Consider the following 17386-nt stretch of genomic DNA (forward strand, 5'->3'; position numbering starts at 1 on the left):
ACATGCAGATTATGGACCAACAGATACAATCATAAGACTGTATAGGCAAGTAACAGAGCAGCAGATACTGCAGGTAGATTATGGACCAACAGATACAATCATCTGACTGTATAGGCAAGTAACGGAGCAGCGGGTACTACAGGCAGATTATGGACCAACAGATACAATCAGCAGACTGTATAGATAGGTGACAGAGCAGTAGGTACTGGAGGCAGATTATGGAACAACAGATACAATCAGCAGACTGTATAGGCAAGTGACAGTGCAGCAGTGACTATAGGCAGATTATGGACCAACAGATACAATCTGTAGACTGTATATACAAGTAACAGAGCAGCAGGTACTACAGGCACATTATGGAGCAACAGATACAATCAGCAGACTGCATAGGCAGGTGACAGAGCAGCAGGAACTATAGGAAGATAATGGACCAACAGATTAAATCAGCAGACTGTATAGGCAAGTAACAGAGCAGCAGGTACTACAGGTAGATTGTGGACCAACAGATACAATCAGCAGACTGTATAGGCAAGTGACAGAGCAGCAGGGACTATAGGCAGATTATGGACCAACAGATACAATCAGTAGACTGTATAGGCAAGTAACAGAGCAGGTACTACAGGCAGATTATGGACCAACAGATGCAATCAGCAGACTATAGGCAAGTAACAGAGAGGTAGGTACTACAGGCAGATTATGGACAACAGATACAATCAGCAGACTGTATAGGCAAGTGACAGAGCAGTAGGTACTACAGGCAGATTATGGACCAACAGATACAATCAGCAGACTGCATAGGCAAGTAACAGAGCAGCAGGGACTACAGGAAGATTATGGACCAACAGATACAATCAGCAGACTGTATAGGCAAGTGACAGAGCAGCAGGTACTACAGGCAGATTATGGACCAATAGATACAATCAGCAGACTGTATAGGCAGGTGACAGAGCAGCAGCTACTACAGGCAGATTATGGACCAACAGATACAATCAGCAGACTGTATAGGCAAGTAATAGAGCAGCAGGGACTACAGGCAGATTATGGACCAACAGATACAATCAGCAGACTGTATAGGCAAGTAACAGAGCAGCAGGGAATACAGGCAGATTATGGCCAACAAATACAATCAGCAGACTGTTTAGGCAAGTTACAGAGCAGCAGGTACTACAGGCCGGAATTAAGGTAGAAATCGGAATTAAGGTAGAAAAAATCCTATTGGCTGATGCAATCAGCCAATAGGATTGAGCTTCAATCCTATTTGCTGATCCAATCAGCCAATAGGATTCAGCTTGCATTCTATTGGCTGATTGGAACAGCCAATAGAATGCCAGCTCAATCCTATTGGCTGATTGCATCAGCCAAAAGGATTTTTTCTACATTAATTCCGATTGGCTGATAGAGTTCTATCAGCCAATCGGAATCTAAGGGACGCCATCTTTGATGACGTCAGTTAAAGAGATATTCATTACGAAGAAGCCGTCGTTTGAAGAGGATGCTCCGTGTCTGATGTCTAGAAGATGGACCCGCTCCGCTCCAGAAGGATGAAGATAGAAGATGCCATCTGTATGAAGACTTCTGCCCGTCTGGAGGACCACTTCTGTCGGCTTCGTTGAGGACATCTTGCCTCTTGGATGAAGACTTCTCCCGGTTTATTTTTTAGGTTAGGGTTTTGGGCCTGCAAAATAGCTAAATGCCCTTTTAAGGGCAATGCCCATCCAAATGCCCTTTTCAGGGCAATGGGGAGCTTAGGTTTTTTTAGTAAGGCTTTTATTTGGGGTTTGGTTGTGTGGGTGGTGGGTTTTACTGTTGGGGGGGTTGTTTGTATTTTTACAGGTAAAAGAGCTGATTACTTTGGGGCAATACCAAAGGCCATTTTAAGGGCTATTGATAGTTTAGTTAAGGCTAGGGTTTTTTTTTATTTTGGAGGGGCTTTTTTTATTTTGATAGGGCTATTCGATTACGTGTAATTAGTTTAAAGATCTGTAATTTGTTTTTTATTTTCTGTAATTTAGTGGGGTGGGGTTTGTGATTTGGCTAATTTAATTTATTTAATTGTATTTAATTTAGTTAATTTATTTAATTGTAGTGTAGTGTTAGGTGTTATTGTAACTTAGGTTAGGTTTTATTTTACAGGTCAATTTGTATTTATTTTAGCTAGGTAGTTATTAAATAGTTAATAACTATTTAATAACTATTCTACCTAGTTAAAATAAATACAAACTTGCCTGTAAAATAAAAATAAACCCTAAGCTAGCTACAATATAACTATTAGTTATATAGTAGCTAGCTTAGGGTTTATTTTATAGGTAAGTATTTCGTTTTAAATAGGAATAATTTAGTTAATTATAGTAATTTTCTTTAGATTTATTTAAATTATATTTAAGTTAGGGGGTGTTAGGGTCAGACTTAGATTTAGGGGTTAATACATTTAATATAGTGGCGGCGACGTTAGGGACGGCAGATTAGTGGTTAATAAGTATAATGTAGGTGGCGGCGATGTTAGGTGCAGCAGATTAGGGGCTAATAATATTTAACTAGTGTTTGCGAGGCGGGAGTGCGGAGGTTTAGGGGTTAATATGTTTATTATAGTGGCGGCGATGTCCGGAGCGGCAGATTAGGGGTTAAAATTTTTATTATAGTGTTTGCGATGCGGGAGGGCCTCGGTTTAGGGGTTAATAGGTAGTTTAGTGCTAGTGTACCTTTTAGCACTTTAGTTATGAGTTTTATGCTACGGCGTTGTACCATAAAACTCATAACTACTGACTTTAGAATGCGTTATAGATCTTGGAGGTAGAGGGTGTACCACTCACTTTTTGGCTTACCAGGACAGACTCGTAATACCGGCGCTATGGAAGTCCCATAGAAAAAAGGGTTTACGAAGTTTACGTAAGTCGTTTTGCGGTAAGGCCAAAGAAGTGTTCGGTGCCCCTAAACCTGCAAGACTCGTAATAGTGAAAAAGCAGCGTTAGGACCTGTTAATACAGCTTTTTTACCTTACCACAAAACTCTTAATCTAGCCGTTTATGTTTCTCTGGTTCACCAGTCATGTGATATGTTTGCTGTTTGTTCATCTATAGGAGAGAGTTCTATGTTCCTTTGCACACATTTTTGAGTCGGATTTGTTTTATAATCACATTTATTGGAATTGTAACCAAATATTCCTATCATCTTCACCCAATGTGCTGTTTTCTCATCACAGACGTATTTTATATTGAGAGAAACCATACAGATATTATATGCACTCTTCACAAACCCACAAGTATTGTATATAATTTGTCTTATTATTAAGCTCTCAAAAGACCTGCTGCCCACTCATTTGTTTTGTCTGCTTTTTCCTTTTGTCCCAATTCCCAGGTAACACAAAGAGCTGTTATAGATATAGATGAAAAAGGGACTGAAGCGGCAGCTGCAACTGGATCAGAAATTACTGCATTCTCTTTGCCTCCTACAATCAAAGTGAATAATCCGTTTCTTTTTATGATATATGAAGAAACGTACAAATCATTACTCTTTATTGGCCGAGTGATTGATCCAACAAAGCCTTAAAAAGCCAGAGATCTGTCACCAAAATGAGAATTTGTTCCTTAGTGAATGTCCCCAATTAAACCACGTATCTCTGTCCTATCAGTTAGATATAGAGGAAATCTATTAGATTACATTACAATTGTAAAATACAGGTTAGAAAAAAATCCATTAAAGTATATAAAGATTTTTGTTCTTATTATCAGTTACAATCTGATCAAGCTACCTCTTTATGCATGAAAGGAACGTTGTACTCAAAATTAAACGTTCATGGTTTAAATACAGCATGCAATTTTAAAACGTTCCAATTTACTTGTATCAAATTTGTTTAGTTCTCTTTGAGAAGCGTAAACCTAGGTAGGCTCTGTATTTTATATTACGTTTTTATGTAATTTAGCTCTGATTGAGCAGTTTCTCATTCCCAGAACTGTACCCCACTAACTTCTCAAGGCTAAACCTGTTATATACCTGTCCTTAATTGGCTTTAACTAATAACATCTGCATCTGCTCATATGTTATTCTATAGCAACACAACAGAAACGTCTGGTAATTACAAGGTGTTTACTGTCCCTTTAAGTTAGTTCTCCTAAATTGCAAAGCACATAAACGTTATCTTTAAAATAGGGGCAGTTGCCCTCCACAGACCAGTACATCACTAAAGGGACATGAAGGAAGAATAATAAAATACTGTAATGAGCTAGAACATTTTATTGAATTTAACGCAGCAAAGGGGTTAAATGAATAGTTAAATTCAGCCAGATCAGAAATGCACTGCTGATCCTGAGCTGAACACTGCTGGTGATTGGTGGGTATGACCATAACCTGTCTCTGATTGGTTCAGCACCAGTGTTCAGCTCCAGTGTTCAGCTATGGACCACTAGTGCATTGCCAATCTAGAGTTGACTTTAACTATATGATTAAAGGAACATAAAACCTCACATTTTTCTTTCAAGATTCTTGGCATTTTTTATTAAAGGAGCAGCAATGCACTACTAGCTTAACACACTCGGGCCTAGATTTAGAGTTCGGCGGTAGCCGTCAAAACCAGCGTTAGAGGCTCCTAACGCTGGTTTTGGCCGCCCGCTGGTATTTGGAGTCAGTGATTAAAGGGTCTAACGCTCACTTTACAGCCGCGACTTTTCCATACCGCAGATCCCCCTACGCCATTTGCGTAGCCTATCTTTTCAATGGGATCTTTCTAACGCTGGTATTTAGAGTCGTTTCTGCAGTGAGCGTTAGAGCTCTAACGACAAGATTCCAGCCGCCTGAAAATAGCAGGAGTTAAGAGCTTTCTGGCTAACGCCGGTTTATAAAGCTCTTAACTACTGTACCCTAAAGTACACTAACACCCATAAACTACCTATGTACCCCTAAACCGAGGTCCCCCCACATCGCCGCCACTCGATTAAAAATTTTAACCCCTAATCTTCCGACCGCCACCTACGTTATACTTATGTACCCCTAATCTGCTGCCCCTAACCCCGCCGACCCCTATATTACATTTATTAACCCCTAATCTGCCCCCCACAACATCGCCGCCAGCTACTTAAAATAATTAACCCCTAATCTTCCGACCGCAAAGCGCCGCCACCTACGTTATCCCTATGTACCCCTAATCTGCTACCCCTAACACCGCCGACCCCTATATTATATTTATTATCCCCTAATCTGCCCCCCTCAACGTCGCCGACACCTGCCTACACTTATTAACCCCTAATCTGCCGAGCGGACCGCACCGCTACTATAATAAAGTTATTAACCCCTAACCCGCCTCACTAACCCTATCATAAATAGTATTAACCCCTAATCTGCCCTCCCTAACATCGCCGACACCTACCTTCAATTATTAACCCCTAATCTGCCGACCGGAGCTCACCGCTATTCTAATAAATGTATTAACCCCTAAAGCTAAGTCTAACCCTAACACTAACACCCCCCTAAGTTAAATATAATTTTAATCTAACGAAATAAATTAACTCTTATTAAATAAATTAATCCTATTTAAAGCTAAATACTTACCTGTAAAATAAATCCTAATATAGCTACAATATAAATTATAATTATATTATAGCTATTTTAGGATTAATATTTATTTTACAGGCAACTTGGTATTTATTTTAACTAGGTACAATAGCTATTAAATAGTTAAGAACTATTTAATAGTTACCTAGTTAAAATAATAACAAATTTACCTGTAAAATAAATCCTAACCTAAGATATAATTAAACCTAACACTACCCTATCAATAAAATAATTAAATAAACTACCTACAATTACCTACAATTAACCTAACACTACACTATCAATAAATTAAATAAACACAATTGCTACAAATAAATACAATTAAATAAACTAGCTAAAGTACAAAAAATAAAAAAGAACTAAGTTACAGAAAATAAAAAAATATTTACAAACATAAGAAAAATATTACAACAATTTTAAACTAATTACACCTACTCTAAGCCCCCTAATAAAATAACAAAGCCCCCCAAAATAAAAAATTCCCTACCCTATTCTAAATTAAAAAAGTTACAAGCTCTTTTACCTTACCAGCCCTGAACAGGGCCCTTTGCGGGGCATGCCCCAAGAAGTTCAGCTCTTTTGCCTGTAAAAAAAAACATACAATACCCCCCCCCCCAACATTACAACCCACCACCCACATACCCCTAATCTAACCCAAACCCCCCTTAAATAAACCTAACACTAATCCCCTGAAGATCTTCCTACCTTGTCTTCACCATCCAGGTATCACCGATCCGTCCTGGCTCCAAGATCTTCATCCAACCCAAGCGGGGGTTGGCGATCCATAATCCGGTGCTCCAAAGTCTTCCTCCTATCCGGCAAGAAGAGGACATCCAGACCGGCAAACATCTTCTCCAAGCCGCATCTTCTATCTTCTTCCATCCGGTGCGGAGCGGGTCCATCTTGAAGCAGGCGACGCGGATCCATCCTCTTCTTCCGATGTCTCCCGACGAATGACGGTTCCTTTAAGGGACGTCATCCAAGGATTCTATCAGCCAATCGGAATTAAGGTAGGAATTTTCTGATTGGCTGATGGAATCAGCCAATCAGAATCAAGTTCAATCCGATTGGCTGATTGGATCGGCCAATCGGATTGAACTAGATTCTGATTGGCTGATTCCATCAGCCAATCAGAAAATTCCTACCTTAATTCCGATTGGCTGATAGAATCCTATCAGCCAATCGGAATTCGAGGGACGCCATCTTGGATGACGTCCCTTAAAGGAACCGTCATTCGTCGGGAGACATCGGAAGAAGAGGATGGATCCGCGTCGCCTGCTTCAAGATGGACCCGCTCCGCACCGGATGGAAGAAGATAGAAGATGCGGCTTGGAGAAGATGTTTGCCGGTCCGGATGTCCTCTTCTTGCCGGATAGGATGAAGACTTTGGAGCCTCTTCTGGACCTCTTCAGCACCGGATTATGGATCGCCAACCCCCGCTTGGGTTGGATGAAGATCTTGGAGCCAGGACGGATCGGTGAACCTGGTATGGTGAAGACAAGGTAGGAAGATCTTCAGGGGATTAGTGTTAGGTTTATTTAAGGGGGGTTTGGGTTAGATTAGGGGTATGTGGGTGGTGGGTTGTAATGTTGGGGGGGGGGTATTGTATGTTTTTTTTTACAGGCAAAAGAGCTGAACTTCTTGGGGCATGCCCCGCAAAGGGCCCTGTTCAGGGCTGGTAAGGTAAAAGAGCTTGTAACTTTTTTAATTTAGAATAGGGTAGGGAATTTTTTATTTTGGGGGGCTTTGTTATTTTATTAGGGGGCTTAGAGTAGGTGTAATTAGTTTAAAATTGTTGTAATATTTTTCTTATGTTTGTAAATATTTTTTTATTTTCTGTAACTTAGTTCTTTTTTATTTTTTGTACTTTAGCTAGTTTATTTAATTGTATTTATTTGTAGCAATTGTGTTTATTTAATTTATTGATAGTGTAGTGTTAGGTTAATTGTAGGTAATTGTAGGTAGTTTATTTAATTATTTTATTGATAGGGTAGTGTTAGGTTTAATTATATCTTAGGTTAGGATTTATTTTACAGGTAAATTTGTTATTATTTTAACTAGGTAACTATTAAATAGTTCTTAACTATTTAATAGCTATTGTACCTAGTTAAAATAAATACCAAGTTGCCTGTAAAATAAATATTAATCCTAAAATAGCTATAATATAATTATAATTTATATTGTAGCTATATTAGGATTTATTTTACAGGTAAGTATTTAGCTTTAAATAGGATTAATTTATTTAATAAGAGTTAATTTATTTCGTTAGATTAAAATTATATTTAACTTAGGGGGGTGTTAGTGTTAGGGTTAGACTTAGCTTTAGGGGTTAATACATTTATTAGAATAGCGGTGAGCTCCGATCGGAAGATTAGGGGTTAATAATTGAAGTTAGGTGTCGGCGATGTTAGGGAGGGCAGATTAGGGGTTAATACTATTTATGATAGGGTTAGTGAGACGGATTAGGGGTTAATAACTTTATTATAGTAGCGCTCAGGTCCGCTCGGCAGATTAGGGGTTAATAAGTGTAGGCAGGTGTCGGCGACGTTGAGGGGGGCAGATTAGGGGTTAATAAATATAATATAGGGGTCGGCGGTGTTAGGGCAGCAGATTAGGGGTACATAGGGATAACGTAGGTTGCGGCGGTTTACGGAGCGGAAGATTAGGGGTTAAAACTGTAATGCAGGGGTCAGCGATAGCGGGGGCGGCAGATTAGGGGTTAATAAGTGTAAGGTTAGGGGTGTTTAGACTCGGGGTACATGTTAGGGTGTTAGGTGCAGACGTAGGAAGTGTTTCCCCATAGGAAACAATGGGGCTGCGTTAGGAGCTGAACGCTGCTTTTTTGCAGGTGTTAGGTTTTTTTTCAGCTCAAACAGCCCCATTGTTTCCTATGGGAGAATCGTGCACGAGCACGTTTTTGAGGCCGGCCGCGTCCGTAAGCAACTCTGGTATCGAGAGTTGCATTTGCGGTAAAAATGCCCTACGCTCCTTTTTTGGAGCCTAACGCAGCATTTGTTTTAACTCTCGATACCAGAGTTAAATTTATGGTGCGGCCAGAAAAAAGCCCGCGGAGCGTTAACAGCCCTTTTACCGCCGAACTCTAAATCTAGGCCTCGGTGAGCCAATGCAAAGATGTATATATGTGAATCCACCAATCAGCAGCTATCTCCCAGTAGTGCATTGCTGCTCTGAAACCTACCTAGGTATGTTTTTCAACAAAGGAAAATAGAAGTTAATTGGAAAGTTTTTTTAAATTGTATGTCCAATCTGAATCATAAAGGAAAAATGTTGTGTTTCATGTCCCTTTAACGCCTTTGTGGGAGTTTGCTGCCTATCTCTCTTCATGTAATTGTAGAATAATAAAATGCTTGTGTGTCTCTTTAAACAAGCTGCACACCTTTTCAAAATCATGAAAAAAGGAAACAGCCATATAAAATGGTTTAAGACAAATAAACATTCTAGGCCAGATTAGGAGTAGAGCGCAAAATTGTGCTTTCGCGAACACAATATTTGGGCTCCACTTGTAATACCAGCGCACGCAAATGTGTGCTGGTTTTTGAAGTTGAACGCAATGCAGCGAAGGGGGTAAGTTGCACAGCTAAGTTCACTAGATTTACTAAGGTTTTAAACAACACCGCTCTATTCAGAAAGTCTTTTCAATTCTTGTTAAAGTGAATGTAAATTCGATTAAAAACAGGAGCACTTTAATTCATCAAAATTTACATTTCACTCGTGTTGTGAAAAAATACTTACCTTTTAAATATTGACAGCTACTCCAGCTTCCTCCACCCGTCGCAAAGCCTCTTCCTGGGTCTAAAATGAGGAATTCGGCTTTCTCCAATCACAGCGTTGAATCAGACATTGATTCCCCCCAGGGGGGAGCCGTGATTGGAGGATGACTGAGCCATAATTTCTGACGTCAAAAATGGCTTGCGACAACCGGGGGAAGCTGGAGCGGGTGTCAAGTTTAAAAGGTAAGTATTTTTTCACAACGAGTGAAATGTAAATTTTGATAAATTAAAGTGCCCCTGTTTTTAATCGAATTTTTAAAAAACAGCACTTTAGCATCAAAATTTACATTCACTTAAATATGCCGCAGAGTGAGTGAGTGAGGTAGCTTATACACTTTAGTAAATAATCTGTATAAGATAAACAAAAAGTTGGTGATTTAATTTTTTCCGTGGAGAGTTGTTTCTTAATGAATCTAGTATGGCAGTGAGTAATGGCTTCTAACGCACAAAACCTAACGTTTTACATTGTAGCCAATAAAACACCTGCACTTCCTCTTTACTACAATTGCCCATAGTCTATTAACTAACCCCACAGATACAATAAGTGATACAAGTGATATAAGACACACTCATCCCTGATATAGAGATCACAGTATAACTTACCTATATTTGCCGCTGCAACTGTTCCAACTAGGATTGGATACTTACGTATAGCACAGTGTCTGGTCTTGCACGCACAGCTAGAAATTCTATTGGTTGACCCAAGTACAGAATTATGTGCCATTTTATGCAGCTAGCGAAAGGTTATATTGTCCAGCCAAAAGTCCAACTCAAAGTTAAATGTATCCTCAGGTAGATTCCTGCATTTGTCTGAATCACTTCTGTTTGTACAACAATCAGCAACCCTTTATTACATTAAGTTCATCTGCCAATCGACCTACACTTACATTGCAAATTGCATTGAACATCTATTGGGACTTTCATAGTCATTTATTAAAAAATGCTGCTCTGGGGTCCTTTACAATTTGTTATTAGTTATTAGGTAATGTAATTATAATACAAGTAATATGTTTTTTAATATAAACCACGAATAAAAGTCAAATGTTTGTAACGTTATTTAACTTATAATATCTCTCAGTTTGTTTATTTTTGCAATTTGCAAGCTCTTTTCCTTACTTTGGATAATGAATTATGGGAACATAGATTAAATGTTATTTTCTGTATTTTTAAAGGGATACTAAACCCTACTTTTTTCTTTTACGATTCGAATAGAGCATGCAGTTTTAAGCAACTTTCTAATTTACTCCTGTTATTATTTTTCTTCATTCTCTTAATATCTTTATTTAAAAAGCATGAATAAAAGATTAGGAGCCGGACCATTTTAGGTTTAGGACCTGGGTTGCGCTTGCTGATTGGTGACTAAATGTAGCCACCAATCAGCAAGTGCTAAACAGGGTCCTGAATTAAAAATGGGCTGGCTCCTAAACTTTCATTCCTCCTTTTTCAAATACAGATACCAAGAGAACAAAGAAAAATTAATAATAGGCGTAAATTAGAAAGTTGCTTATAATTGCATGCCCTATCTGAATCATAAAAGAAAAGAAAAAAAATCATGTTTAGTATCTCTTTAATGCAAGTCTAAATAATATGTGAAACACGTACGTAGAAATACCTACAGTATATTATAAATTGTGAATAAAATGAAGAGAAAACACTTTTTTTTTTACCATTTAATTATGAAACATACAGAACTAAAAGATTAATAGTATTTCATTTGTAACACATACATGCACTACCTTGAGATTTCACTAAAATTAATGCTTCTGTATTAACTTTCTAAAAAGCACACAAATATAAACATTTAAGAAATTAATATATATAGATTTTTCTTTTTATATTATGAATACAATGACAAAAATACATCTTAGATATGAATATACATATTCTGATTTTTCAAATAAAGAAGCTGACAATAGCTTCAAATATTGTAAATATGGCATTGTCAAGTAATATTGATATTTTAATAGGGAATTGTAGTAAGAATACAAGCATATTTAGCTGGTATAGCAAAAGCTAACTTTTTAACGAATAAAACCACTTGGAAAGAGAAAATACTATTTAAAATACTCCGAAAATTAAATAAAGTATTTACATATTGTTTGGTGAAACATATTGAAATATTCTTAGAAAAAGTATTTGCAATTAAGTCTCAGCAGACATGAAATATTGAGTTTGTGCTCCTTTGAATATTATATTCAGCATGTTTACAACGTATGATTGCAGCAGATTAATAGACGGTTCTGATCACTGCAGAAGATTAACCTGGTCTTAAGAAATGTCGCTGCGTACCACTAGTACGTCAGTAATCTCTGTGCCGAAATAATGAATTTATAAGCATATGTAATAGTTGAGTGATACAGAATGCAGACATGTACAGTTCTAAACAATAGTCCCACATTGCTGCATTTTTTGGAATGGCTATTATCCGTTAATATAGTCGTCTCACAAGCGATATAATATTCTTAAGCAAGTTATCAATACTCATGGAGATCAGTTTGGTTACAGGTTATGTTCTGCAAGAATTACAAGCTCATCTGTCAAATCCGTGCTAGCACCGGCTATTTTCCCAGCGTCTGTAAGCATGGCGTTTCTTTGGTTTGCTTTGCGTCCCGTCTGATGATCTAACTTTTAGGTTTCCTGTTTTTTCTACAAGGAAAAAGGTAGAGAAACAGGTAATTAGATATGGGTTATTAATAAACAGTATTGTTAAAGGTATATTAAAAATAAACTTTAATGATTCGGATAAAGAGTGCAATTTTAAGTAACCTTCCAGTTTACTTTTATTATAACATTTAAAATTTAAGGTTATAGGAAAGTCAATAATAAACTTGTATACATCTGGTAGAGCATATCATTTTAAGACACTTTTAAATTTACTTCTATTTTCAAATGTACTTTGTTCTCTTGTTATTTGTTGTTAAAAAATAATATGTAAATATCCTACACTAGTAGGTGCACACATTTGTCTCTTGTAATTGGCTGACTAGATGTGCTCAGCTAGCTCCCAGAAGTACATTGATGCTCCTTCGGCAAATTAAACCAAGAAAAACAGAATTTATGTTTACCTGATAAATTACTTTCTCCAACGGTGTGTCCGGTCCACGGCGTCATCCTTACTTGTGGGATATTCTCTTCCCCAACAGGAAATGGCAAAGAGCCCAGCAAAGCTGGTCACATGATCCCTCCTAGGCTCCGCCTACCCCAGTCATTCGACCGACGTTAAGGAGGAATATTTGCATAGGAGAAACCATATGGTACCGTGGTGACTGTAGTTAAAGAAAATAAATTATCAGACCTGATTAAAAAAACCAGGGCGGGCCGTGGACCGGACACACCGTTGGAGAAAGTAATTTATCAGGTAAACATAAATTCTGTTTTCTCCAACATAGGTGTGTCCGGTCCACGGCGTCATCCTTACTTGTGGGAACCAATACCAAAGCTTTAGGACACGGATGAAGGGAGGGAGCAAATCAGGTCACCTAAATGGAAGGCACCACGGTTTGCAAAACCTTTCTCCCAAAAATAGCCTCAGAAGAAGCAAAAGTATCAAACTTGTAAAATTTGGTAAAAGTGTGCAGTGAAGACCAAGTCGCTGCCCTACATATCTGATCAACAGAAGCCTCGTTCTTGAAGGCCCATGTGGAAGCCACAGCCATAGTGGAATGAGCTGTGATTCTTTCGGGAGGCTGCCGTCCGGCAGTCTCGTAAGCCAATCTGATGATGCTTTTAATCCAAAAAGAGAGAGAGGTAGAAGTTGCTTTTTGACCTCTCCTTTTACCGGAATAAACAACAAACAAGGAAGATGTTTGTCTAAAATCCTTTGTAGCTTCTAAATAGAATTTTAGAGCGCGAACAACATCCAAATTGTGCAACAAACGTTCCTTCTTTGAAACTGGTTTCGGACACAGAGAAGGTACGATAATCTCCTGGTTAATGTTTTTGTTAGAAACAACTTTTGGAAGAAAACCAGGTTTAGAACGTAAAACCACCTTATCTGCATGGAACACCAGATAAGGAGGAGAACACTGCAGAGCAGATAATTCTGAAACTCTTCTAGCAGAAGAAATTGCAACTAAAAACAAAACTTTCCAAGATAATAACTTAATATCAACGGAATGTAAGGGTTCAAACGGAACCCCCTGAAGAACTGAAAGAACTAAATTGAGACTCCAAGGAGGAGTCAAAGGTTTGTAAACAGGCTTAATTCTAACCAGAGCCTGAACAAAGGCTTGAACATCTGGCACAGCTGCCAGCTTTTTGTGAAGTAACACAGACAAGGCAGAAATCTGTCCCTTCAGGGAACTTGCAGATAATCCTTTTTCCAATCCTTCTTGAAGGAAGGATAGAATCTTAGGAATCTTAACCTTGTCCCAAGGGAATCCTTTAGATTCACACCAACAGATATATTTTTTCCAAATTTTGTGGTAAATCTTTCTAGTTACAGGCTTTCTGGCCTGAACAAGAGTATCGATAACAGAATCTGAGAACCCTCGCTTCGATAAGATCAAGCGTTCAATCTCCAAGCAGTCAGCTGGAGTGAAACCAGGTTCGGATGTTCGAACGGACCCTGAACAAGAAGGTCTCGTCTCAAAGGTAGCTTCCAAGGTGGAGCCGATGACATATTCACCAGATCTGCATACCAAGTCCTGCGTGGCCACGCAGGAGCTATCAAGATCACCCTCTCCTGATTGATCCTGGCTACCAGCCTGGGGATGAGAGGAAACGGCGGGAACACATAAGCTAGTTTGAAGGTCCAAGGTGCTACTAGTGCATCCACTAGAGCCGCCTTGGGATCCCTGGATCTGGACCCGTAGCAAGGAACTTTGAAGTTCTGACGAGAGGCCATCAGATCCATGTCTGGAATGCCCCACAGCTGAGTGACTTGGGCAAAGATTTCCGGATGGAGTTCCCACTCCCCCGGATGCAATGTCTGACGACTCAGAAAATCCGCTTCCCAATTTTCCACTCCTGGGATGTGGATAGCGGACAGGTGGCAGGAGTGAGACTCCGCCCATAGAATGATTTTGGTCACTTCTTCCATCGCTAGGGAACTCCTTGTTCCCCCCTGATGGTTGATGTACGCAACAGTTGTCATGTTGTCTGATTGAAACCGTATGAACTTGGCCCTCGCTAGCTGAGGCCAAGCCTTGAGAGCATTGAATATCGCTCTCAGTTCCAGAATATTTATCGGTAGAAGAGATTCTTCCCGAGACCAAAGACCCTGAGCTTTCAGGGATCCCCAGACCGCGCCCCAGCCCATCAGACTGGCGTCGGTCGTGACAATGACCCACTCTGGTCTGCGGAATGTCATCCCTTGTGACAGGTTGTCCAGGGACAGCCACCAACGGAGTGAGTCTCTGGTCCTCTGATTTACTTGTATCTTCGGAGACAAGTCTGTATAATCCCCATTCCACTGACTGAGCATGCACAGTTGTAATGGTCTTAGATGAATGCGCGCAAAAGGAACTATGTCCATTGCCGCTACCATCAACCCGATCACTTCCATGCACTGAGCTATGGAAGGAAGAGGAACGGAATGAAGTATCCGACAAGAGTCTAGAAGCTTTGTTTTTCTGGCCTCTGTCAGAAATATCCTCATTTCTAAGGAGTCTATTATTGTTCCCAAGAAGGGAACCCTTGTTGACGGAGATAGAGAACTCTTTTCCACGTTCACTTTCCATCCGTGAGATCTGAGAAAGGCCAGGACTATGTCCGCGTGAGCCTTTGCTTGAGGAAGGGACGACGCTTGAATCAGAATGTCGTCCAAATAAGGTACTACAGCAATGCCCCTTGGTCTTAGCACAGCTAGAAGGGACCCTAGTACCTTTGTGAAAATCCTTGGAGCAGTGGCTAATCCGAAAGGAAGCGCCACGAACTGGTAATGCTTGTCCAGGAATGCGAACCTTAGGAACCGATGATGTTCCTTGTGGATAGGAATATGTAGATACGCATCCTTTAAATCCACCGTGGTCATGAATTGACCTTCCTGGATGGAAGGAAGAATAGTTCGAATGGTTTCCATCTTGAACGATGGAACCTTGAGAAACTTGTTTAAGATCTTGAGATCTAAGATTGGTCTGAACGTTCCCTCTTTTTTGGGAACTATGAACAGATTGGAGTAGAACCCCATCCCTTGTTCTCTTAATGGAACAGGATGAATCACTCCCATTTTTAACAGGTCTTCTACACAATGTAAGAATGCCTGTCTTTTTATGTGGTCTGAAGACAACTGAGACCTGTGGAACCTCCCCCTTGGGGGAAGCCCCTTGAATTCCAGAAGATAACCTTGGGAGACTATTTCTAGCGCCCAAGGATCCAGAACATCTCTTGCCCAAGCCTGAGCGAAGAGAGAGAGTCTGCCCCCCACCAGATCCGGTCCCGGATCGGGGGCCAACATTTCATGCTGTCTTGGTAGCAGTGGCAGGTTTCTTGGCCTGCTTTCCCTTGTTCCAGCCTTGCATTGGTCTCCAAGCTGGCTTGGCTTGAGAAGTATTACCCTCTTGCTTAGAGGACGTAGCACTTTGGGCTGGTCCGTTTCTACGAAAGGGACGAAAATTAGGTTTATTTTTTGCCTTGAAAGGCCGATCCTGAGGAAGGGCGTGGCCCTTACCCCCAGTGATATCAGAGATAATCTCTTTCAAGTCAGGGCCAAACAGCGTTTTCCCCTTGAAAGGAATGTTAAGTAGCTTGTTCTTGGAAGACGCATCAGCCGACCAAGATTTCAACCAAAGCGCTCTGCGCGCCACAATAGCAAACCCAGAATTCTTAGCCGCTAACCTAGCCAATTGCAAAGTGGCGTCTAGGGTAAAAGAATTAGCCAATTTGAGAGCATTGATTCTGTCCATAATCTCCTCATAAGGAGGAGAATCACTATCGACCGCCTTTATCAGCTCATCGAACCAGAAACATGCGGCTGTAGCGACAGGGACAACGCATGAAATTGGTTGTAGAAGGTAACCCTGCTGAACAAACATCTTTTTAAGCAAACCTTCTAATTTTTTATCCATAGGATCTTTGAAAGCACAACTATCCTCTATGGGTATAGTGGTGCGTTTGTTTAAAGTGGAAACCGCTCCCTCGACCTTGGGGACTGTCTGCCATAAGTCCTTTCTGGGGTCGACCATAGGAAACAATTTTTTTTAAATATGGGGGGAGGGACGAAAGGAATACCGGGCCTTTCCCATTCTTTATTAACAATGTCCGCCACCCGCTTGGGTATAGGAAAAGCTTCTGGGAGCCCCGGCACCTCTAGGAACTTGTCCATTTTACATAGTTTCTCTGGGATGACCAACTTGTCACAATCATCCAGAGTGGATAATACCTCCTTAAGCAGAATGCGGAGATGTTCCAACTTAAATTTAAATGTAATCACATCAGGTTCAGCATGTTGAGAAATGTTCCCTGAATCAGTAATTTCTCCCTCAGACAAAACCTCCCTGGCCCCATCAGACTGGGTTAGGGGCCCTTCAGAAACATTATTATCAGCGTCGTCATGCTCTTCAGTATCTAAAACAGAGCAGTCGCGCTTACGCTGATAAGTGTTCATTTTGGCTAAAATGTTTTTGACAGAATTATCCATTACAGCCGTTAATTGTTGCATAGTAAGGAGTATTGGCGCGCTAGATGTACTAGGGGCCTCCTGAGTGGGCAAGACTCGTGTAGACGAAGGAGGGAATGATGCAGTACCATGCTTACTCCCCTCACTTGAGGAATCATCTTGGGCATCATTGTCATTGTCACATAAATCACATTTATTTAAATGAATAGGAATTCTGGCTTCCCCACATTCAGAACACAGTCTATCTGGTAGTTCAGACATGTTAAACAGGCATAAACTTGATAACAAAGTACAAAAAACGTTTTAAAATAAAACCGTTACTGTCACTTTAAATTTTAAACTGAACACACTTTATTACTGCAATTGCGAAAAAACATGAAGGAATTGTTCAAAATTCACCAAATTTTCACCACAGTGTCTTAAAGCCTTAAAAGTATTGCACACCAAATTTGGAAGCTTTAACCCTTAAAATAACGGAACCGGAGCCGTTTTG

The 17386-nt window shown here is 39.9% G+C and overlaps 2 protein-coding genes across 4 annotated transcripts in view; one reads left to right on the top strand and one right to left on the bottom strand.

Moving 5' to 3' along the window:
* Positions 1–4805, top strand: part of SERPINA10 (serpin family A member 10) — a 71191-nt gene extending 66386 nt beyond the window's left edge. For 2 of the 3 annotated variants that reach the window (XM_053689386.1, XM_053689387.1), the window contains one exon: positions 3355–4804. In XM_053689386.1, the coding sequence (XP_053545361.1) occupies positions 3355–3546 (192 nt within the window). In that variant the 3' untranslated portion in view covers positions 3547–4804. Of the gene's footprint in view, positions 1–3354 lie in introns of all 3 variants that reach the window. The other variant, XM_053689385.1, reaches the window with a different exon arrangement.
* A 6453-nt stretch (positions 4806–11258) lies between these two features.
* Positions 11259–17386, bottom strand: part of PPP4R4 (protein phosphatase 4 regulatory subunit 4) — a 649956-nt gene continuing 643828 nt past the window's right edge. Inside the window, exon 24 of the mRNA XM_053697518.1 lies at positions 11259–11981. Coding sequence (XP_053553493.1) covers positions 11957–11981 — 25 coding nt within the window. The 3' untranslated portion in view covers positions 11259–11956. The remainder of the gene's footprint in view (positions 11982–17386) is intronic.

Source organism: Bombina bombina, chromosome 1 (genome assembly GCF_027579735.1).
Source record: "Bombina bombina isolate aBomBom1 chromosome 1, aBomBom1.pri, whole genome shotgun sequence".
Taxonomy (NCBI): Eukaryota; Metazoa; Chordata; class Amphibia; order Anura; family Bombinatoridae; genus Bombina; species Bombina bombina.